This window comes from Stenella coeruleoalba, assembly GCF_951394435.1.
Source record: "Stenella coeruleoalba genome assembly, chromosome: 3".
Lineage (NCBI taxonomy): Eukaryota > Metazoa > Chordata > Mammalia > Artiodactyla > Delphinidae > Stenella > Stenella coeruleoalba.
Window position 1 is genome coordinate 166,588,509 of NC_137148.1, and position 23,900 is coordinate 166,612,408.

Sequence of the window (23,900 nt, forward strand, 5' to 3'; positions counted from 1 at the left end):
GAAAGTGGAACAAGACACTGGGGGGGCAGAAGGATGCCCCTGGCTGCCCTGTGCAGCTCCACACGACCCACCCTGCGCTGGCAGGATGGGCACAAGTCTCCTAGGAGGGCCGCGGGAGAGCCATTATTTTCTTCTTCTTACTTACGTAGTACTCATGATCCACAAATGGATCTACAAAGCAGAAAGCATGCATTGTCCTGTGGTTGGCGTGTCTGTGAGGGCAGGGGCCCCAGTGCCTAGGGGGAGCCTGGTCTATGTCTTCTCCACAAGCGGCTGACCTGTGAATGGCCCAGGGAGACCATAGCCAGGCGGGGTGGGGGACTGTCTACAGAAGGAAAACCACTGGCTCTCTGCTCCAGCCACAGGCGCCTCCTCACCATGGTCCACCAGCCACGTGATCGGTCTCCATCACAGCACAGACCCCCTTCTCCCACACTCACCCTGCCACTCGCCTCGAACCCGCCGGCCACCTCCTGGACCCCTTGTCCCCAGATCTGCCCTCCACAGGGCCCCTCTTGAACGTCGCCTCCCCTGCCCTCTCACCATGGCTGACGCTGCCTGTCTGCCCTCTTCCAGGACGTTAATGTCACGTCCCACGAGGACAAAGCCTCCGAGACAGAGATTCGACCTGAGTTTGTGGAGTGACTGCCCGGGCAGCGGGCTCGCCGGCCCCTCCCAGAGGCCCCTGCCCGCCCGCTCCGCCCCCCGCTTACCTGTCCTTGTACTTGATCACAGCGTCCACGATCTTCTTCATCTTCTTGGTGAGGTTGGGCGGGTTGGGGGAGAGCTTCTCGGCAGGCGGCCGGCCACGCTTCTTCTGCTTCTTGCTCTCGTCGTCCTTGTCGCGGCTGCGGGTGCTGGTGGTCGGGGTGGAGGGGCCGGCATCGCTGTCCCTCTTCCGCTTCCGCGATGATTTCTTCTGCCGGACCTCCTCTTCGATCTCCTCCAGCGTGCCCTCCTCGATGGCCTTCAGGGTCAATAGTGGTAAAAATAGGACAGCCAGCACCGAGGTCGACAAGCAGAGGCCGCGGCGCAAACCCGGGGGCCTGCCTGGGGTGGGACGCATGCTGGGGCTCTGGATGGGCTCCAAGGGCACGGGGGCCGTGAGGGCCAGCTCTGTCTCCCCGATGCCAGCCCACCCAAGCCAGTTCTTCGCAGATAAATGGCGTATGTTACAAATTTAAGTGTCACAGCCTCACTGTGCGAAGCCTGAAGAGTGGGCTCCTGTAAACCCTCCACCTAGAGTGACCCCGTCAACACTTCTGCTCTAGACCATGTTCCATGTTTTTAAAAAACTGTGGTAAGATACACATAACATAAAGTCAGCCGCTTCAAACACTGTCAAGTATGCAGTTCAGTGGCCCTGGGAACGCTCCTGCTGTGCAGCCGTCCCCACCCTCCACCTGTAGGATGTCCCACCTTCCCACGCACATGTGCACAATCGAGGCAGCACCGGGATCGAGCCACATACCACATCACGACTCATCTTTTTGCTTATTATGTCCTGGATATACTTCCTCTCGTTTTTCTGCAACATAATTTTTAATGCCTATTTAATAGTATTTCCTTGTAAAATGGGCCTTAACTTAACTTCCTCTGTAGTTGGGCATTTAGGTTCTTTCCAGTTTTGCAAGAATGGGTGGGTGGGCTATTCTAAGTACCGTCATAACTGACATTTGTCTTTCTTTTAGATAGATTCCTGAAAGTGAAACCGCTGGGTTGAAGAACACGAACGTGAGTGTTAACTTTAAAATAGTTCCGACGTATTAATTCTCAACGATAATAACTAACTTGCATGTTTTAGCCGTGAACACAAAGTGATGGGAAGCCAGGTTTCTACGGGGGCTTGGAATCAGAAACGGGAGTGGGGCCTGGACCCAACCGGTGCACTGGTTATTCATCTCAGTTACCAGCTGCATCTGAGTGCAGGTACAGGGCCAGGCACTGAACACAGCCCCTCATGGAGGGGAGACAGTAATACACAGCCCACAAACATGGTGACAAGTGTGCCGAGTGCCAAGAAGGAGGGTAAGAAGTGCTCTGAGAATGGTGGAGCAGATGTGTCCTGGTCAGGGTTTGGGAGAGCTTCCCAGAGGTGGGCACTTAAGATCTGAAGGGTCAGGGTGGTGGAAGGAGGCATCCACCATCCATGTCATCTTATGGGGTAATAGGGTTTTTGCAGATGTAATAGGTTAAGAATAGAGATGAGATCATACTACATTAGCATGGGCTCAAATCCAAGGAGTCAGAAAAGGCCGTAAGAGAGACACTGCGGACATCCATGTGAAGGCGGAGGCAGAGACTGGAGTGATGTGGTCACAAGCCAAGGAATACTGGGGCCACCGAAAGCTGGAAGAGGCAAGAAAGCAGCCTTCAGAGGGAACATGGTCCTGCTGACACATAGATTTCAGACTCCTAGCCTCCAGAACTGTGAGAGAATAAATTCCTATTGTGTTAAGCCACCAAGTTTGTGGTAATTGTTACAGCAGTCCCAGGAATCTAATACTGGGGTCTCTGGTCCTGTGCCCTAGACGTGCAGGTCAGCCCAGAAGGGCAAGAGCCAAGTACATTCTACAGGGTTTGGGTACATATGGCATCAGAGTGGCTGCCAGAGAAGTGGTGCGAATTACATGTCCACCACTAAGACAGAGGAGTCCCTGATTTGAGTAAATATCTCTTTTATTAATGTAAATTTTATTGAGTATGATATATTAAAAAAATGGCAAGTGCTCAAATGGGAAAGAATAGACTTTTCAACAATGGTGCTGGGACAACCAGATAGCCACATGCAAAAGAATGAAGTTGGACCCTGACCTCACGCCATACGCAAAAATTAACTCAAAAACGATTAACGGTGGACTTCCCTGGTGGCGCAGTGGTTAAGATCCTCCTGCCAGTGCAGGGGACATGGGTTTGAGCCCTGGCCCGGGAAGATCCCACATGCCACGGAGCAACTAAGCCCGCGCACCACAATTACTGAGCCTGCGCTCTAGAGCCCAGGAGCCACAACTACTGAGCCTGTGTGCCACAACTACCGAAGCCCGCGTGCCTAGAGCCCATGGTCCGCAACAGAGAAGCCACCGCAATGAGAAGCCCGCGCACCGTGAGTAAGAGTCCAACTAGAGAAAGCCCGTGAGCAGCAATGAAGACCCAACGCAGCCAAAAATAAATAAATAATTTTTAAAAAAAAAGAAAAAAAGAAAAAAAAAGGATCACGGATCTACATGTAAGAGCTGAGACTCTAAAACTCTTGAAAGGAAACACGGGGGTAAATCTTTGTGACCATCAATTGGCAATGGATTCTCAGGCATGCTACCAAGGCACAGGCGAAAAGAGACAAACAAATAAATTTGACTTCATCAAAATTTTAAAATTCTGTGCTTCAAAGGACAGTATCAAGAAAGTGAAAAACAGGGGCTTCCCTGGTGGTGCAGTGGTTAAGAATCCACCTGCCGATGCGGGGGACACAGGTTCGAGCCCTGGTTTGGGAAGATCCCACATGCCACGGAGCAACTAAGCCCGTGCGCCACAACTACTAAGCCTGAGCTCTAAAGCCCGCGAGCCATGACTACTGAGCCCGTGAGACACAACTACTGAAGCCCACGCACCTAGAGCCCGTGCTCTGCAACAAGAGAAGCCACTGCAATGAGAAGCCCACGCACCGCAAGGAAGAGTGGTCCCCGCTCACTGCAACTAGAGAAAGCCTGTGCGCAGCAACGAAGACCCGATGCAGCCAAAAAACAATGAATAAATAAAATAAATAAAATTTAAAAATATGTAAAAAAAAAGTGAAAAGCAAAGACAAAAACCACCCCACGGAATAGGAGAAAATATTTGCAAATCATATATCTGATAAAAGACTTTAAAGAAGATCTACAAATGGCCAAATAGTATGTGAAAAGGTGCCCAACACCATTAGCGCCACCACCACCCTCCCACTCCACCGGAAGCAATTCAAAACCACAATAAGATACCACTGCACACCCACTAGGATGGCTAGAATCAAAAGGCAAATAGAAAGTTATCAGCGAGGACCTGGAGAAACTGGAACCCTTCTGTGTTGCTGGTGGGAATGTAAAATAGTGCAGCCACTTTGGAAAACAGTTTTCGTTCCTCAAAAGGTTAAACAGAGAATTACCATTTGATCCACTCCTAGATACACACCCCAGAGAAATCAAAACATATGTCCTCACAAAACTTGTACACAAATGTTCACCACTGCATTATGCACAATAGCTAAAAAGTGGAAACAACTCCACGGTCCATCAACTAATGACTAGATAAACAAGTGTTGTATATTCTTATAATGGAACATTATCCAACCACAAAAAGAATGAAGTCCTGATATATGCTAGAACCTGGATGCATCTTGAAAATATTTTGCTAAGTGAAGAAACCCAGACATCAAAGGATCATATAATGCATGATTTCATTTATAGAAAATTTCCTGTTTAGGCAAAATTATTGAAACAGAAAAGTTGTTTAGCGGATGTCAAAGGCTAGGGGGAATAAAGGGATGGGAAGATAGCTAAAGAGAAAACAGTTTCTTTGGGGTGAGAATGTAGTAAGCTTCATTTGTGGTGATAGTTTCAGAACTCTGTGAATATACCAAAAATCACTGAACTGTACATCTTACACGGGTAAAGTTATTCCTCAAAGAAAGAGAGGAGGGAGAAAGAAATGCGCACCGACTATCATCATTAGCGTGTGGGCAGCTACTTTTTAAAGGGCACCCATTGTCTCAGTAATGCCGGGCTGGCAAAGGCCCCACGCGAGCCGTTCGGGACTGTGGTTGGTACGACGTTCCTTCATCCAAGGTTCTCTTCTGGGCCCTGGAGCCCTGGGCTGACGGCAGGGAATGAGACACACACACGCCCCCAGCCCACCCGAGGTTCGGTGGTTCCTGGCATGTTTCAACAGCTCCCTCTGGTGCACAGCTCAGTGGGCGAGCTCGCAAGTCTGGGGTGTTCTGAGCTCCCAGGAGGGGACCAGGGCCACCTGGCCACATGGCTGAAAAAGCACTGGGGCTGCAGTTACTTAAGGGGAACCCCAGGGTGTGTGATAAGAGGCCTGGGGAGACAGCTGCTCATTCCAGGGTGTGGCGCTCAGCAGGGCGTAACCGAAAGCCGCCATCTGCCTTTCAGGAAGTGTTGTCTCAGGGACAACAACTCGAGGGTTGGACTCTTACTCATCACCTCTGCACTCAGAACCCCTGGAGCAGGAATGGGGTCTGATTTGTCACTGTAACCACAGTGCCAGGCCCCTGTGCAAATGTAGAGCGCCCTCGCTCGGGTGGGGGCGGGGGGCGGAATCAGGAGGACCAGCAGCCGCCCGCAGCCCTGACTCAGCTGTCGGCAGCTGCGAGGGCCGGGAGCCACCTGCTGAAAACAGGTGCTCACATCACCTCCGTGAGCAGCTGGTGCCGGGAGCCTCGGGCGGGGGCTTCCTCCTCTTCCCTCCCCACAGCTCCCAGGGGTGACACACGCGAAGGCGGGGCTGCCTGACCCCATCACCAATCTCAACCATTTTGCAGGGTGACTTGACGATCCCCAATATATCCCTGGGTCTTCCGGTCAGCCCCATGCAAAGACTGGCAATATTTTGCTTAAACCTGACGCTGGAAGGGCCAACTCCACCCAGAAGTGGGTTTTGAGCAGCTCGGGAACCGCACAGGGGTGCCTTCCCGAGTTTCATCAGGAGGAACTGAGTGAACCTGACCCCACGTGGGAAGGGTCGCTGTCGTGAGTGAAAACCGACCAAGAACGGCCGAAGGGTACTGCCCAGGATTCGGACGAAGGCCTCGATCCTGGCGGCCGAGCCCTGCGCTGCCCGAGCCCCGCCCGCGGCCCTCTCCGGCATGTACCTTGAGCCACTGCTTCTCGGTCAGCGAGTCGCTGTAGTCCACCTCCTTGCGATGGCGGGAGCCGCGGCCGAACATCTTCTCCTCCTCCTCCTCGCATGTCAGCCGCTCCACCTCTGCGTCGTCCTTGATGATCCACGAGGGGAGCTCATCCTCCTCCATCAGGCGTGGCTTCCGCTTGGGGTTGCGGGCCTCCTCACGCCTGCGGTCCAGGTCCATGCGCTGTGGGGTGCGGGGCGGCAGGGACAGAGGGACAGGCGTCAGCACAGAGAGGACAGAGGAGATGACCAGTGGGCACACGCGGGGGCACCCTGACCAGGGGCTGCTTCCCTGCCTCAGGACCATCGCTGCAGCGGTAGTTAAACAGCAACTTGGTCGTGCGGTGGCTGAGCTGGCTGGGCTGCCATGTCAGACCTTGGCTGGGGCTCTGCTTCAGGGGCAGAGAGAACTGGAAAGGACAGGATGGTGGTGGAACGGGGGCTGGAACGGGGGCTGAAACAGGGCAGCGGCTCCCCTGCCCCACTGAGGCGATACAGGCTCAGTGGAAGGCATAGGCCTGCTGGGGCCGAGGGCGCCCCCAATTCCCCCCGATTCCGTGCCCACGAGGGGCAACAGGGCATCTGAGACCGAGGCCCTCGCCAGTCCCTCAGTCTTGGACAGTGTGGCTCCCTCTGAAAGGGAGCCTCAAGGACAACAGGCATTGGCCAGACGGAGGGCCATAAACTGGAGCAGGGCTGGGCGTGTACGTGTGTCCTGCCATCCCTATGACACACTTAGGAGGCCACAGAACGAAGATGGGTCAGTTAGGAGCCATGGAGGGGCCACCCTGAGGGCTGCCCCCGGCCCCGTTACCCGCTGGGGATGCCACCGTCACTGAGACCTTTTGCTCTGTTCGGTGTCAGCAGGGAAGGGGGCGGTGTGTGTGTGTGTGTGTGTGAGCTCCACTGCACATGGTTCACACAGGCGGGGAACCAAGCCCCTGAGGGTGCGCAGGGCCCGAGTGCCCGCGGCGCTCACCATGAACAGGTCGAACTCTTCCTCGTGCCGGGCAATCATCTGGTTCACCGTCTCGTCGTCAGGCACCTCGTCTTCTTCCTACAAGATGTCACACGTTTAGTTGGAGTGCGGGGAGGCCGGGGTGGGAGGCGGCCGGGCTCGGAGGCGAGCGGCGGCGGTCCATGGGAAATGAGCTGGCGGTCCCAGTCCGGCTGCGGTGGATGGGGACCCACACGGCAGCGAGAGACGCACACGCACACGCACACGCACGCTCCGTGGGATCAGGGCCCTTGCTGGCCATCTCAGCCGAGAAGCCGAGGATTGAATGGGCATGGAGACTGAACTACCCCTCTCACCTTTAGAGGTGGCTCCTCCAAGTCGGGGTTGACGCCCGCTGGCGGAGGGGCAGTGTGGGCGAAGCTGGCACTGCCGCTGCCCGTGCTGCAGTGTCTGCTCTGTGGATAAATAGAGGACTTCAGTCTCCAGGGCTGTCAATCCGGCATCTTTCACCAGCAGTTTAGAAAAAAAAAACCACTTCAAAGAAAAAGCAAGTACTCATCCTCTTTCCTTTCAGCCCACACTCCCTTTACTCCAAAGGGATGCAAAAAAAATAAGAGTGCAAAAAAGGTAAAAAAACAAAAATGAAAGCCGCTCATGCGTCCACCACTCACGCCGGGGAGGGGGTCGGGGCTGGCGCTGCCCTCACCTCGTCCTGCTCCTCGTGCTCGAGGATGGCCTGGAGGAAAGCGCGCCTCTCGTGGCTGGAGGACTTCTGGTCGAACATGCCGGCCTGGATCACCTTCTGGTCGACGTTGAGCTTGTACTTGGCCGCAGCCAGGATCTTCTCTTCCACGCTGTTGACCGTGCAGAGGCGGAGCACACGCACCTCGTTCTGCTGCCCGATGCGGTGGGCACGGTCCTGCGCTTGCAGGTCCTGGGGAGAGAGATGCCGGTCAGTCCCAAACAAGCTCTTTAAATCGTTAAGGGACAGTGGATCACTGGATGCCACTGGGAAAGGCAGGAGTCTTGCAATTCTCGGGCGCCCGCCTGGCTGTTCTGCCCGCCACAGCCAGAAGCTGCACAGGCCAGAAGCTCAGGAACAAGACCTGGAGCCCGTGCCAGGATGACTTGACCCCAAATTCCTGCAGAAGCGTCACTTTCTACCTTCACTGGGATTTGACGGATACTCAGGAAGAAACCGCGGTTGTAGAGGGCCACCCCAGGGGGTTATACCCCAGCAGCTCCTCTCACAGCTGCATAGGGCCCCTTGGCTGCCCCGGGCAGGGCCTGGCTTGGCGTGGCTGTATCACAGCGAGGGCACTGTTCACAAAATGACGTCAAAGCTGGGCAGCACCACGTTGATGCCTGGTTTGACTGGAGGCCCTGCCACGCAAGCCAGGCCCAGGCCCCACCTCTCGGAGCCTCAGGATCCACTCTGCTGACACCAGCCCGTCTCGTGGCTATCGTGTGTGAGAGGAGCCAACAGGCATCGGGTGCTCAGGCCAGTGCCTGGTGTGGAGCAAGCGCCCATAAAGTGGCAGGTATGGCACCAACGCTGTATCATCACGCCCAGCGTAGACCCAGGAGGGGCTACGAGATCCTGTGTCTGGGGCCTGCAGCTGTGTGGGGCTGACCTCCAGATCTGCACCTCATGGGGGCAGCAGAGGCCACACCTGGTGGGAACAGGCGTGCTTTGTGTCCACGGTTCGTACCCTCAACCCTGCCCCGCAGCTCAGCCGGCGTGATTCCTGGCTCTGCAATGTGCTTCATGACCTCTGATACCCCCCGGGTGTGGAGAAGGACAGGGCTCCACGGGGGTCTCTCCCCTCGACAGCCTGTGGGTGGGGGAAGCACACTCGGACCACCTCTCAGGAAACAGGCCAGTCATCGAGGTCCGGGCGGCAGCCACACCCCAGGCTGGCGCAGCAACCATCCCAGGCACTCGTCTGTCAGGCGCCCGTGGTTTACACACCGATAACCAACTCTGCTGGGCTGTGGAGAAGGGCTCGCTCGCACCGTCAACAGGAGTGAAAGCTGGAGCAGCCTGCTGGAGGCCACTGTGGCAGAACCAACCAGAACGTGAAGGGACAGGCCTGTGGACTGAGCAATCCCACCTCTCAGGCTTGGCCTGGCTGGTGCTCCAAGACAGGGACAAGGTTCCCCAAGGGGAACAGAAAACCCGGACGTCTGCCAACTGGGATTTGAGTCAAAAATCCTGGGGCCGGGCTTCCCTGGTGGCGCAGTGGTTGAGAGTCCGCCTGCCGACGCAGGGGATGCGGGTTCGTTCCCCGGTCCAGGAAGATCCCACGTGCTGTGGAGTGGCTGGGCCCATGAGCCATGGCCGCTGAGCCTGCGCGTCCGGAGCCCGTGCTCCGCAACGGGAGAGGCCACAGCAGTGAGAGGCCCGCATACCGCAAAAAAAAAAAAAAATCCTGGGGCCACCATATGCCAAGATAGCTGGCTGCTGAGGAAGCGGCTGGGGAGAGTCCCCATGTGCTTGCATGGAGACATGAACACACCAGCTGCTGGCGGGAAGAGACACGTGCTGGAACATGCCGTGTTCATGTCAAAGCCAAAATATATGTGTGTACACGGGTAGATGCTGGCTCAGAGAAGAGCGGGGTTGGTGGGGAAGGGGAAAACTGGACTCTTTAATTTGTTACTTTCACTTATTGGTACTTGCATTTGAAAAAATTACTACTTTTATAGTAAGAGGCAAGAGGTAAATACTTACTTTAAAGCTACTGTACCAGGGCTTCCCTGGAGGCTCAGCTGTTAAGAATCTGCCTGCCAGTGCAGGGGACATGGGTTCAAGCCCTGGTCCGGGAAGATCCCGGAGGTGCCGCGGAGCAACTAAGCCCGTGTGCCACAACTACTGAGCCTGTGCTCTAGAGCCCACGAGCCACAACTACTGAGCCCACATGCCACAACTACTGAAGCCCGTGCGCCTAGAGCCCATGCTCTGAAACAAAAAGAAGCCACCACAACGAGTAGCCTGCACACTGCAAGGAAGAGTAGCCCCCTGCTCGCTGCAACTAGAGAAAGCCCACACGCAGCAACAAAGACCCAACGCAGCCAAAAAATAAATAAATAAATTTATAAACAAACAAACGAACAAAAAACTACTGCATCTATAAAATACCACATCCCTGTTATCTACAGGCACGGAGCCCTGTGCAGGGTATGTGGATAAGAAACAAGGGCAGCAGTGCACAGAGCACAAAAAGTACGCCCCAGTGTGGTTTTAAGAGGCGCCAGCATGAGAGCTGGGCCAGAACATGGCCAGGAAGGACCTGCATGACTAAAACAGTGACCATTACTGCCAGCTGATAGGACTGGGGCATCTTCCACTTTCTTTGCACATTTACGCGACACCAGAATTCTTTTTGTTTTTTTGGCTGTGCCATGTGGCTTGTGGGATCTTAGTTCCCTGACCAGGGATTGAACCCAGGCTCTCTGCAGTGAGAGCGCAGAGTCCTAACCACCCGACCACCAGGGAATTCCCAGGATTATTTTTTTTTAAATAACAACGGAACATGAATTTTTTCATAATCAGAGCAAAAAACTAGTTTCGTTTTGAGAAACAGAGGAAAGTAACTGCTCTCTGGGCTTCTCTCCAGGGGCTTCCGGGACTCCAGGAGAATGTCAAGAGGCCAGTCAATGTCAGGAGGCCATGCTAGTGGGCATGGTCTCCCTGAGGCTTCGAGCCCCTCCCCCTAGGGGGCCTGAGAGCTGTTACCTGGTGGGGGTTCCAGTCACTGTCGAATATGATAACAGTGTCGGCTGACTGAAGGTTCAGACCCAGCCCCCCAGCCCGGGTGCTGAGCAGGAAGATGAAGTACTCGGAGCCGGGCTCATTGAAGGTCTTCAGCAGCATGCCCCGGTCCTCCGCTTTAGTGGTTCCTGCCGGCGGGTAGGGAGAGCAGGGTTATTAGCAAGGTGACCGTGGCGGGTGGAGGGGGGGCGGGCGGTGGTGCAAAGGAGACAGAGGAACACCTACATCAGGGAGCAGGTATAGAGTCCACAGCCGTCCAACTCGGGCCACCCAAGCCATGGACACTCGCTCAACACGTGGCCATGAGTGGTGACTGGCGAACAACTCAGATTTACGGTGACACTACTGACCGCCAGTCCTCCCACTCCAGGAGAAGAAAACGAGCCCCAACGGGCCTCCGGTGTCTCCTCCGTGTAAATCGGGGCTGCTGTGGGAACTAAGTGGGCAGGCGCTGGAGCACAGTGCCCGGCACCCAGCAGACACCCAGGCAATGGGGCTGCCCAATGAGTCGCCACCACCTGCCCTGCCCAGCTGTCCAGGCGGTGGTGGGAGACACTGCAGCAACACTGTTAACGCCGTGCCCCCAAACCCACGTGGGGTTTCCAGGCGGGCAGACGGGGCTGCTATGGTATCGAACAACTGGCCAGAGGGCTGGCGCCTGCCTCCATCCTACTGTGATGGGTTTTCTCCATTCACAAAGGGAATCATCTACAGGCGAGCACACGGGGGGCTTACAATGGAGACTTGTTTCCCTCTGGGCAGGATGGCTCCCCTCTTCGTGGAGCCACAGGGACTCTAATGTGATGGCCCAGGACATGATCCTCAGCATCGTGATGCTCAGAGGGGCATCTAAGCTCCTCGGGCTACTGCCAGCCTGGGGAGCAGAGGTGCCTCTGGGGAAATCAGGTGTCATTCCTGGTGCTGCTTCCAGCCACTCTCCTACACGTCACAATGAACAGCATGGAGGCCTGATGCCCACTGGTGCCTGGGCTGCCCCAGTTCCAAGGAGGGGCTGAGGCAGGCCCAGGTGGAGGGGCCGATCCCAGATGCCCGGCCTGCACCCTCACTCTCGGCATTCTGAGAGCAGAAGGTTCCACTCCACGTGTCACCGAGCCCCCACCGTTGCTGTTCTTTTTTTTCCTTCTGACTGCACTGTGTGACACGCGGGACCTTAGTTCCCCGACCATGGATTGACCCTGGGCCCCCTGCAGTGGAAGAGCGGAGTCCTAACCACTGGACTGCCAGGGAATTCCCCCCCTTTGCCTTTCTTTCCCAGAGCTTCCGCTCATGTGGCAGTGACCACATGAGGTGCCCAGAGATGCAGCCACAGCCAAGCAAACAAAAGTCCTCATCCTAGATAGAGGACTCTCATCGTGGAGGAAAAAAAAAGGGGGGGCGGGCAAATGGATGGGCGCTGGGGTGGGTGGGAACACACTCTTCACGTTTGGCCTGTCCTCTAGGGGGCGGGGCAGTGACACAGACAAGGAGTAGCGCTCATGAAGGCTCAGCCCCTGAAGGACAGAGAGGCCACTGGGGAGGCCAGCACACAGAGGGAGGGGCGAGGTGAGCCTGGCCATGCAGGCCTTCCAAGCCATGGGAAGCACCTGAAGGAGGGAGGTTTGAGGGAGGACCTGACCACAGCTGTGTTTGTAAAGGTCGCCCTGGACAGAATTCCAAGAACAGGCCGAAGGAAGGCAAGACAGGGATGCAGCAAAGGTTCTGGGTGGGAGTGGGGAGGGCAGAGACCGACAGACAGATCCGCCCAGCAACCTCGCGTCTGAAAAAAACAACAGTTCCACAAGATGTACCGTGAAAGACACAATGGGGGCAAAAAGGTTTGGGGTATTGGCTGTGGATGCACATAGCAACGAGCTTAGATAAAGGCTCTGAGAAGTGTGGTTTATCCCACACTTCTTAACTGTGTTTACCCTGGAGGCCCCCAAGTTCATTTTTCTCGAGAGCCCCATTCACTCCATCTGACAGAGGGTGGGGGGCTCCCTCTAGGGTCTTCCCGGTCAGTTGACACGTGTCAGAGCACGGGTCCTACACACTGTCAGCATCTCACTCAGCCCCCTCCTCCCTGGAGCTCCTGTGTGCTGGGAACAAGGCAGAAACAGGGCTTCTTATGAGTGCATGTGGTCACAGTCAGTGCTGTTCCCAGGGAACTTGCCGCTATCACCCCTGCAGCATTGGTCTTCCTCCCTCTCTTCCTCCCTCCCTTTCCTGCTTCTCTCAGTGCTCACAGTTCCGGCATGAACGGGCCCGATTCCAGCTCCAGAGCCACCCAGGCGGTGGAGAGAAGAGCATGTTGCTCACAGCAGCCTAATGAAATTTCACCCCCAGACCCCTGGGGGAAAAGACAAGCTGCTTCTCTGTTCGGGACACTGAGCAGGTAGGTGGAAGGAAAGCCCGGAGGGGTTGGCTAAGAATGAAGCCAAAATGGAGGACAAAGAGCCAGGAGCTCCAGAAAAGCCCCTCTTAACACTATCTGGGCACCTGGATCCAGCTGTGCCTGAAGCAACCCTTGAGGTTCAGTTATGTGAGTCTATCAAGACTTCCTTCTTTATGCCCACAGGATATGGGTTTCTGTCACTTCCCACCGTAACAGGACCGTAGAGCAACCCTTAACCACTGGACTGGACGCAGCATTATGGTGCAAACACCATGAGCCTCACATTCAGGAGATCCAGCCATGATACTCCCAGGGCCCTCCCTCCCATTCCCGCAAGCCTGTGTCACTGAGTGAGCCGCTATGCCCACTCCTGCCGCTAGACCTAGAGAAGCTTTGGCAGCAGCGGATAACGAGGCCGCCCTTTAACAAACGTCTCTCTCCTGATCGTACTCACCATCGAGCCTGAGGTATTTAAAGCCGCGATACGCAAAATAGTCTTCCATGATCGTCATGAGGGAGGTCATCTGACAGAACAGCAGCACTTTATGGTTGGTGGCCCGGAGTTTGGGAAGAATTCTATCGAGCAGCTCAAATTTCCCCGAGGCTCGGTACAGGTCCAGCCTGCGGAGTGGAGGGGGTGGGGAAGGACACACACACCACATGAACCACAGCGCCCTGCAGGCAGGTCAAGGGGGACGTGCGCTCCCATGCCCAGGCTACCTGAGCCGGCCTAGGCAGGCTGGCCACCAGGCTCGGGGGCACACAAGTGCTTCCTTGGCAGACTACCCCCGTGCCCGCCCCCGCCCCCCTCCCCCCACCAAAGTTTCAGCAAAGCCATTTCAACCCAACTAAAATAAACTTGGTCATGAAATTACTGACCAACTTGGATACTTCTAAGAGCGAAAGAAGGTGCTATTTATTAGTAAAGATCCTGGGACAATGGGCATGGACAGGGGCTGCCCCGGGAAGCCAGGCCTCCTGTTTAAGAACTTTCCAAGAGCAGAGGCTCCCAGTGGAGAGTGCCCACACCGCACCACACACAGGACTAAGGGCCACTGCAACTTCTGTCATTCGCTCCTGGTTTATAGATGTGGAAACTGAGGCTGGGGGACAGTGTGACACGGCTGCTGACCTGCCAGGGCCGGGCTCAAACCCAGGTCTGTGGGACCCCATTATGCAATTTGGTATAAAGAACTACACAGCTAAAGAACCTTTTGCCCTTTCATTCGGTGCCTCTGCTCTAGGAAATAGTTTACTATCCCAGAGAAATAATGGTGGCTTTAGGGTTAAGAATGTTTTAACGGTGAAATCTTGAGGCAGCATTTGTGTCCCAACACCAGGGCTGAACAATGCCTGGGCTGCGCTTTATAAACAACGCTGGAGAAAACACCCCCAGAGCAAGGTGCGTGGCGCACTGTATAAAGAGTATCCCTCTGTTGGTGGGCAGAGTTTAGGCTCAGAGTGGTTAAGAAAGCTGTCACAGGTCACAGAGCCCAGAGGTGGGGCCTGGAAGCCAGGTGTGGTCACCTCTCCAAGTGGAGAATTTTTATTCTCTTCTTTGGGTTCATCTATGTTTTCAAAGTTTTCTGCCAGGAATATACTGCCTTTGAAATTAGACAAGTATAACAACAGAAATAAAGCCAACCGAAGAGAGAAATACTGGCACACAGATGGTCTGCCCACCCCGTTAAGCTAGGAAGATTCTCACCCTTGGACGATGCCACCGGTAAATCCCAAGTGCTCGGAAAAGGACTCCTGCGATGGAATGAGAGGCGGGTCAGTGCGGGGCAGGAAAAGACAGCTAGGTCCCATGCCTCCGAGCCCTCCCACCCATGCTCAGCGATCGCCCACGGCGGCCCCAAGGCCACACAGATGCTGAACACAGCTTTTCTATCCCACTGACATCCCTTCCGTCATGACCTAACATTCTTAACCACGGAAAGGAGCGCGCGAGGACGGCGCGCGCCTGAGACCACACCTGGTGAGCTGAAATGGAAGCCCAGGGGCCTCTGGCATGACCCCGGAACTTTATGCCAGAATGTACGGACATATGTGTGCTTTTCAGAAGCAAGCATCCAGACTCTCAAGGGTACTGGGGCCCAGAGCCGTCAGGAAGAGGGACGCTGCTCTCCATGCTCTGCCCAGGATGGCCCCACGTGTCACCGAGTGGGGAAGGCTAGTAACCAACAAGCAGAGGCAGCACAACCCCACCGCGGGGGAAACGACTCCGGAGAACAGCCTCCGAAGGCTTCGGCAGTTACCTGAGGTGGGATTTTCATTTCTCTTGCATATTTCCCTACAGTTTGGATTCTTTACAATATATAAGCACTTGCAAACAAAAAATCCATAAAAAGGCAAATGTACAAGCATCATCTAGTCTAAACCTTACAAGCTCTTTTTCTCTAAAGTTGCCAGAGAGAAGTGACCTAGCTCTGTCTAGGGGCTAGGCGCAGACAGACCCCTCTGAGAGCAGGGCCCTGTGCAGGGCTGAGGCCCCCGAGCTCCGGGTACCGCTGGGCCTGCCGCCCCGGCCCTGGGCCTCACCTCGATGTGCTGGAACATGTACGGGTGGTTGCAGATCTTCCTCAGCTGCATGATGGTGTTCATCAGGGTCTTGGTGCCACCTTTGCCCTGAGGAGGCAGAAGAGAGGCTCCCAGATCGGTCTTGTTCCGGGGTGGGGTGGGGTGGGGTTGGGGGAGGAGGCGTGGAAGAAGGACGTGAGAGGAGCTGTGGCTTGTGGCAGAGGAGACGGGGCGTGTGCAGCTGGCTCCTGTCGGGGCTCAGAGGCCTGAAGCCAGCAAGAAGCCAGCGCTGGGGGAAGCGGAGACCCCCTGGCACCCTGGAGGGTGGAGGGTGGAGGGTGAGGAGGGGCCGGCGGGACACAGGGGAAACGTGACTGGCAAAGAGCTGAGGGTGGATCACAAACACTTTGTGAGGCCAGCTCTGTGGGCACTGGGGGGAGTCCCCAGGGCGGGGCTGCAGCCAGACGGCTTAGGAAGATCTCTGGTTACAGGGTGAAGGAAGGATGCCGGGGTGGGTGCCGTGGGCCAAGAAGAAAACCAGGAAACAGGGTGCTGCAACAGCTCGGGTAAGAAAGGGCCCAAACGAAACATCTGGAAGAGAAAATGGGGTGGCAGGGCCAAGCCCGAGGCCGCGGGGGCAGAAGCGAGGGATCTGGGAGGACAGCTGCAGTCCTGGTGAGGGGAGCAGGGGCGGGGGGGCCCAGGGCCTCAGAGGGGCCGAAAGGCAGCAGCCTGCCTAGCTCCCACCTCCCCACCGTAAACTAACGTCACCCCAACGCCACGTAATGACGAGGGAAACGGGCTCAGTGGCCCTGGCCGTCGAGGCTCTTTCCCAGCTGGGAAGGTGGGACTCCCTAGAATATTCTAATGGCTGGGGTCCGTGCTGGGCCCCCCACTTCCGACTGATGCATCCACGGGAGAGAGCACTTCACGAGCAGAGGACCCCAGGCTGCTGACTGGGAGGCTCGGGGGCCTCCCTGGAAACGGGCCATCAGCCTCTGTCCCCTCAGCCTTATGGACTGGACCCATCCACACCAGCTGTGATTTAAACCAGGCCCAGTCAACACCCTCGGGACCACGGCCAGATGGGGCCTCGGCCACGACTATCACCTCCGAGGAGGCGAGAGCCTGCTGCTTACAGTGTGCAAAAGCCCCGCACCCAGTGGCCCCCAGCACGCCTGCTGTGGACACCCGGGGGGGGAGGGGGGCCCCGGGCCAACCTTCTTATCCTTTTCAGAGCCATCGGTGAGCAGCACCCCCTTGGCCTGCATGTGCCGGTAAAGCACGCGCTGCAGCGCGGACATGTCGCACTTGATGACGTACTCCACCTGCAGGGCACACACCGCCGTCAGCCGGAACTGGAGCCGAGGGTCCCGGAGCCCAACGCCCAGCCTGGGCCAGTCTCTGATCGCCCAGCCTCTCAGAGGCATCCTGGGCCCTGGACTGTGTGCTCTGATCAGGGCACACAGGGGTGACCGTGAGGAAACCCCATACCCAGGGGGACGAGGGGAGATGGGATGTGGCAGACGCACCGGGGCAGAGGAATGTGGGGGGCTTCCTGGGCCAGATGGGGCAACTCGGCTACCTTCCAAAGGCCTGCCCACAGCCGGCCAAGAAACAAAGCGCAAATGTGACTGGGGGGGGCGACTGGCCAGGGACCCCAAGCCCACCCAGGGGAAAGGGGAGGGGGCCCTGGGGGGACTTAGTGCTCTAACTTAGCACACCTGCCTTCCACTTGAGAGACCCAGTGAGGGAGAGTGGCCAACCCCAGGCGGGATCGACTCCTGAATGCCGAGGCAAGACCAGGGCCAGGCCTGGGATCCAGGGGAGCCACCTGACTGGGCCCACCCCAGGGAGGTCCCCTGGACGATGCCGCACTGGGACTTCCGCTCAAAACAAACATGGTACGTGGAATTCCCTGGTAGTCCAGTGGTTAGGACTCGGCACTTCCACTACCGGGATGCCAGGGTTCGATCCCTCGTCAGGGAACTAAGATCCCACAAGCTGTACAGCGTGGCCAAAAAGAAAAAAACTAAACGTGGTACCTTTTCAGGTAACTGAGCCTCGACTTCCTTCTTGAGCCGCCGGAGCAGGAAGGGCCGCAGCACTTTGTGGAGACGACGGATGATGAGAATGGTTTCCTCCTCGTTCAGGTCCACCTGGCAGCCCCAACAAGACATGACAACCAAGCGTTACCTCCAAAGGAGGGGACAGGGATGCAGCGAAGGGCCATCTGGAGTCACCCTGTGCTCAGCACCTCCTTTTCAGACTACCCTAAGCTTCACAGGAGCCTAGCAGGGCAACCTCTTCCTCTGAAAAACTGCAAGGATCTAAGACCTTCCATGGAAGCCCTGGGACACGGAAGCCAAGGCCCCAGGGCACTATGAAACACAGCAGCATGCTGCATCGCTTCCCGAAGAGTAACAAACCCACGTGCCTGGAGTCCTGCCAACACATCCAAACGAAATCCGGATAGCACTGCGGGGGCCACGCGGATAGAGCGTGTGGCGTAACTGGGAGGGTGCTCCAAGAGGGCTCTGTCACTGGAAGCCCAAATCAACTCTCCTTTTGGCCTGGGTGGGAAGGACGGAAAGAAATGCTGCTCTCCCAGGAGGCCTGCTACTCTGATAAAAATGTGAATTAAAAAATTTTTTTTTAAGTGAAAACATGACATCTGAACTTTTCTTCTCTGGGTCCCTTTGGGCAGAGCTTTTGCTCAACTTGAAAATACGTGAAACCAGAGCATTTGTTCCTCAGCTCTTGGAGGAGGCGGTCCCTGGGAATCTGAAAACTGGGGGCTCCTTTGTTATGAGATCCTTGGAAAGGCCTCAATTTCTCCTTCAGGAGGGCTTCTGCCTCAGCCGGTACCAAGGAGGCGGGATGATGCTGACAGAGGCCCCCCTGTAAGAGCTGAGGAACAGCTGTCCCAGACTTGCCTCAGGAAAATCCGCTAACTGGGAAGGAGTGAGCTGGGGCACGGCTGCCGTGGGCGGTGACGCTCAACGTTAAGCCCTGCGATCGTGCCCACCTCCTCGGTCATCAGGCTCAGGCCGCTGACCTCCTTCAACAGAAAACGCGGCGGCCACAGACACACCAACAACGCCACTCCCAGCCACGCAGACATTGAGAGACACTGGCCACAACCCACAGCCGTCTTTAAAAACAAAAGGGACAGAATCTGACCATGTTACTCCTTTCACTGAAACCATCCAAGCTACCCGCTGCCCTCAGGGTGAAAATTAAACTCTCCTCAGGCCCTCCAGCTGCACCTTCACACCTCAGGGCCATATTCCTTGCTGTCCCCTCCCTGTGCCTGGGGCACAGGGTCAGGGAAGCCCCAAGCATCCCCTGGGATTTCTCTGCCCTTCTCCTCTGGGGTCCTTTGGTGCCAGGGCTGCCCTGTGCTTTGCTGGGCCGGCTGTGGTGGGCACTCAACCCACAACGACCCAGGGAAGCCAGCTGGGCCAGGACCATCAACTTGGAGGGTCCTCGGAGCTGCTTGTGGCCGAGGCTCACGGCTCCCCACTCCACCCCCCGCCACCACGTGGCTGGCTGCACACCCACCTTTTCCCCAGTCATGGCAAAGGGCGCGTTGAACCACTGCTCGAAGGTGCTGCAGCTCTTGAAGATGGTGGGCAGCAGGAAGTTGAGGAGCGCCCAGAGCTCAGGGAGCTTGTTCTGCAGCGGCGTGCCCGTCAGCAGCAGGCGGCGGGGGGCCACGTAGTGCGTGTTGAGGACCTGCGTCAGCTTGCAGTGGTGGTTCTTCATGCGGTGGCCTTCGTCCACGATCATGTACTTCCAACGGATCTGTGGGCCGAGAGCAGGAGGTCAGGGGAGGACAGGCAGCGGCGCTGCCCACCTGGGTGAGGACCTCACGGCCATTAGGCAAGAAGGCCCTGGGCAGAACGGCCTGCTGAGCTGGAGGACGTGAGCACAACAACAGCCCCTGATGAGGGATCAGCTCACACCGCAGCCTCTGTAAAGCAGGGGGTGAAGACGGACACGCGGACAGGGAGACACGGCTGTGACCTGCGACTGGGTGAACAAATCCAGGGGCAGAAAAGTACTTTGGTTTCCCAAGAAAATTATGTATGCTAGTACATGACACAGAGAAACACCCCAAATAACAACCCCCCTGCTGATCAGAGGCCCTCAGGGGTGGGGTCTTCAGGGGACTTGGCTCAGCAACGGGTGCATTTCCAATCAGCAGGCGGCAGCTCTAAGGCAGGAGCAGCACAGGTGGGTTCAGATGGTGCGCTCTGGGGGCCCCGGCTGCGCCCCAGAGCCTGTCAGTGGCCACACGGCTGGTGGACACAGGCTAGATGTCGATTCTAACCATAAGTGTGAGTCTGCAGGCAGGAGCCGCAGGTGTAAATCCCTATTTACATGTGACTGTGACGAGCTTCAGAGCCACTCTGGCTTTGGCTTCCTTGGCACGGCCTGGCTGAGGAACTGCCCATCAGGTGTCCCAGACGAAAAGGGCAGAACCGACTGGGGTGGGGCCTAGCAGCCACTTCCCACGAGGAACCCCCATGGCAGGGGGTTTACGTTAATTAAAGCCACGGTCAGACAAACACAGGATTTTCAGAGCCCCGTTCTCATGCTTGGGATGGGCCTGGCTTTGTACCGGGTCAGAAGGGTGAGCCTGCACACTGGACACCAGCTCCCTGGGCCCCAGTTTCCTCATCCGTAGCTCAGAGATGCACATCAAGCACAAATGTCATCAGTGCGACCAAGGCCGACAGGTGTGGTAACACGTAAACATCTCCTCCATCCCCTGGGTCAAAAACTCCACCACTTGACTTAATCCCCTACACGGTTAGTGAGGCCAGATGCAGCACCTTCTGGCTCGACCCCTTCCCAAACCGGGAAAAGAGCTTTTTGTAGGCGAGGGATGGTGCCTGCCTCCTATCTGCGTCATGGTTTATTCTCGGTAATTCCCTGATGGCCCAACTAGAGCTGCCTTCACAACTGTGTCAGCTAAGAGGCTGCCCCACGTGCACAGCCCCCACTGAATGCGCCAACCCAGCGGTCCAAGGCTGAGAGAACACACAGGACGTCAGAGTGCTTGGACCTGGATACCAAATCCCTCCTGCTTCGTGGGCCGCTTTCCTGTAGGCTGTGGTAGGGAGACATGGCCACCAGGGAGGGAGGTCTGAGGCCTCTAGAGACAGGCGGAGACAAGGGGGGCCTCACCACAGCCCTGCCAGGGACATGGCAGGCAAGACAGGTGGGTCGAGAGTCACCGCGTGTGACCAGGCTCTTCGGGCAGAAGGCCCGAGAGGAGCCAGTCCACATGTTGCGCAGACGCAGCCAGTCTCTGGACGTGGCCCAGGGCCAGCCTGGGGACAGATGGTCGGAGAGGCAAGCCCAAGGTCACCTCGACCGGGGCTGTTCGCACACAGAGCAGCTGTCTTTTTACACATATGTGGGGGAATCACTGAGAAATGTCTTCGGGGGCTTTGAGAAGATGGGAAGCGTGACACACTTGCGACAATCCTGGGCTGGATCACGGGCTCCCTGACAGCACGCGACGGCCTGGGCTGGCTTGTTTTATAGGCAGACACGCTACCTTTGCAAGGATGTGCTTGTCTTTAATGATGTACTCGTAGGTCGTCAGCAAGACGTTGAACTTGCCGCTCCGGAGCTGGGGAACGAAAGCACGTCTGGCTGCTGGAGAGCCCTGTGAGGGAGAGAAGACACTCGCGCCTCAGCCTCTGGGCCTCGGGTCCTGGCCCCTCACGCCGGCAAGGGCAGAGGGCCAAGTGTGGGGAGCGGAGAGAGGAGTGTGGGTCCTGGGCGGCTCGGGCCCCTGGGAGGCTTGCTGCCTGCACCTCCATCGGCCTCACTCCTGATGGTCAACCAGCTCCGCTTCCCACACCCTCCTCTTCCCGGGTCCCCATCTCAGGCCTCCAGGCCTCCCACACAGGCGCAGACCGCCGTGATCACTCCCAAAGGGCAGCTCCGGTTAGCAAATCTGCCCCGTCCCTCCTGTTCAAAGCTCACGTTCCAGACAGAGCTGCACTCGTTCCCATAAGCTCTTGCCAGCCGAACGACTTTTAGCTCCTCAAACGCACCAAGTTCTCCCCAGACACGCTGTCCCCTCTGCCGGGACCCGATTTTCCCCATCATGGGGCCAAGAGCCTCTCAGCACAGGGTGGTGAGCCTGGGCCCAGTAGACCTGTGGCCAAGGGCACAACGGGGCTCTGCCACTGAGTGGCTGTGTGAGGCCCTCTCTGCCTCTCTCCCCACGAGGACAAGAGGCACATTTAGTCCCCACTTCACAGGAGAACTGATCTAGGGGTGGCACTCAGAGCAGGCCTGCACGGGGCCCACGTGTCCTGGTGTCCCCCGTCACACAGCAGCCCACGGTGGACACTCGCTAAGTCATCCCACGTGAATGGGTTTTAACCAAAGCTCGGCAAGAATAATGAAATCTTCAGGTGAATGCGTTAATGTCACCACATTCCACAAACTGAGTCCATAACTTCAGGTAAAAAAGCAGCATCACTCCTCGAAATAAAGTGATCCAAACCCTGTGTTAATGGCAGGATCCCATGTGTATAACATAAGAAGACGCGCACATGCACACGTGCATCCTGTCATTAATGCAAGTTGATGCCCCTCTTCACCCACACGTATCCCCTATTCTCCCACCCTGCCCATGCCCACCTCCTCAGGGGGCGACGTACCTTGTAGGACACCTTCACCACCGAGGGGGCCCACTTGTCAAATTCGTATGCCCAGTTGGACAGCGTTCTGGTGGAAACAAGGAAGGGAGAGTCAGGGTCTAGTTCTGTTGCCAGCAACTGTCCAACAGATGCCCACGAGGGAGTGAAGCTGATGTGTGTGTGACCCTCAGAGCTGGCCGGGTAATGGACCATCTGAGGGAAGGAGGGGATGGTGCCCCAGGTGGAAGACACAGGGACACACAAAGGCGTGGTGGTGGGTATAGGGTCAGCCCCCGCCAGGGCGGCCGGAGAGGGCCAGGACCAGGAGCTGGACCCTGGAGATCAGTTCTCTGTCACCGCTGTGTGGCCACAGGCCCCTGTGAGAACACACCACAAGCTGCAGACCTGCTGCTCAGAAAAACGCAGATTCACGGTGCCTCATTTCAGGCTCAGGACGCTGGGGGTGGGGTGCGGGAGTCATGCCACGGAGGCCGGGGCTACAGGAGACACCACCGAGTCGCAGTGCCATGTCAAAATGAAACTGGCAGCCACTGAAGGTTCCTGCCCGGTAAGAGGCAGAATGAGGATGGGAGGCAGGCGAGACCAAGCCAGGCCCGGGCAGAAGACTGCAGGAGGGGGAGCGCAGGAGGGCTCGAGGCCAGGAAGAGGGGGGACAGACAGAGATGGGCAGTGAGCGGACATGGGGGCGGGTGAGGAGGGACAAGTCACCCCCGACTACAAGAGAGAACCTCAGGAGAGGGTGACAGCGACAGTAAAGCCAAGTTCAGAGCGGGTGGGCTCTCGGGGAAATACTGGGACACAGAGTCTTCGGTGGGGGAGGGAACTCACTCAGACAGTCTAGACCAGGGGGTTTGTAAAGACAGGATGCAAAAGCCAAGTGGAAGGGACTGCTCGCGGCTCACCCAGCTCCTCCCTGCAAGCTCCACTGAGGAGCTCCCCCAGCAGCCAGGGCCAACCAGGTGGGCACAGTCTGAGCCAATGAGATGGAAGCTTAAGTCGCTGGGCTGAAAGTCAGGAAAAGGTCTTGAAGGAGGGTGGAGACTCAGCTGCCCTATGCTCCTGCTGCCCTGTGCCCCGCCCATCATTCTGGGAACCCAGAGGAGATGATGGAGGCAGCGTGGCCATCCTGCAACCAAGAGGGTAAAGGCCTAGGGGCAGGAGTCACGTGCTAAGGATTACTGAGCAGAAAACTGCAGGAGCCTGGGTCCTGGAAGCTTGAAGCCACCTGGCTGTGGGCTTCCCCTTACTGAGGGATCAGCAAGGTTGCCCTGGTTCGGTCACCGAGGTCTGGTTCCTATTACAGGGAGCAATAGGGGAAGGTCGGGGCACTGAGAGAGAGAGAAGCCAAGGGCCAAAGCCTGGGGTGGGGGAGGGGCATCTGCAGAGCGGGAGAAGAGCTGAGGGAGAGTCGGGAGCGGAAGTTAAGGAGACAGGCCAGAGTCAGGGGTCAAGAGGGAGGCAGGACAAGCAAACTCATGGCGGAGAACAGCACGCCCCAGCAGGTGGACGGGACAGCGGGACACTCACAGTCTGAAAACATCCCCCAGGGCACAGGTGGCTCCTGGAGATGACACTCAACAGCCTGGGCCCCGGTCTGGGTAGCACAAGGGTGAAAAGGGCTGAAGATCAACACACGGGATAACTTCACTGAACGGAATGGGG

General features: G+C 56.9%; 1 protein-coding gene across 12 annotated transcripts in view; it reads right to left on the minus strand.

Annotated features, from left to right (window-relative positions):
• The window catches only part of SMARCA4 (SWI/SNF related BAF chromatin remodeling complex subunit ATPase 4), an 87,473-nt gene that overhangs the window by 15,921 nt on the left and 47,652 nt on the right, over window positions 1-23,900 (minus strand). For 8 of the 12 annotated variants that reach the window (XM_079915485.1, XM_079915488.1, XM_079915487.1 and 5 more), the window contains 14 exons: window positions 22,239-22,305; window positions 21,119-21,229; window positions 19,111-19,353; window positions 17,592-17,705; window positions 16,767-16,874; window positions 15,568-15,654; window positions 14,732-14,778; window positions 13,478-13,644; window positions 10,596-10,759; window positions 7,563-7,790; window positions 7,213-7,311; window positions 6,878-6,955; window positions 5,864-6,082; window positions 714-967 (listed from right to left, as the gene is read on the minus strand). In XM_079915485.1, coding sequence (XP_079771611.1) covers window positions 714-967; window positions 5,864-6,082; window positions 6,878-6,955; window positions 7,213-7,311; window positions 7,563-7,790; window positions 10,596-10,759; window positions 13,478-13,644; window positions 14,732-14,778; window positions 15,568-15,654; window positions 16,767-16,874; window positions 17,592-17,705; window positions 19,111-19,353; window positions 21,119-21,229; window positions 22,239-22,305 — 1,986 coding nt within the window. Of the gene's footprint in view, window positions 1-713; window positions 968-1,082; window positions 1,296-1,331; window positions 1,529-5,863; window positions 6,083-6,877; window positions 6,956-7,212; window positions 7,312-7,562; window positions 7,791-10,595; window positions 10,760-13,477; window positions 13,645-14,731; window positions 14,779-15,567; window positions 15,655-16,766; window positions 16,875-17,591; window positions 17,706-19,110; window positions 19,354-21,118; window positions 21,230-22,238; window positions 22,306-23,900 lie in introns of those variants that run through there. The other 4 variants (XM_079915490.1, XM_079915489.1, XM_079915484.1 and 1 more) reach the window with 3 other exon arrangements.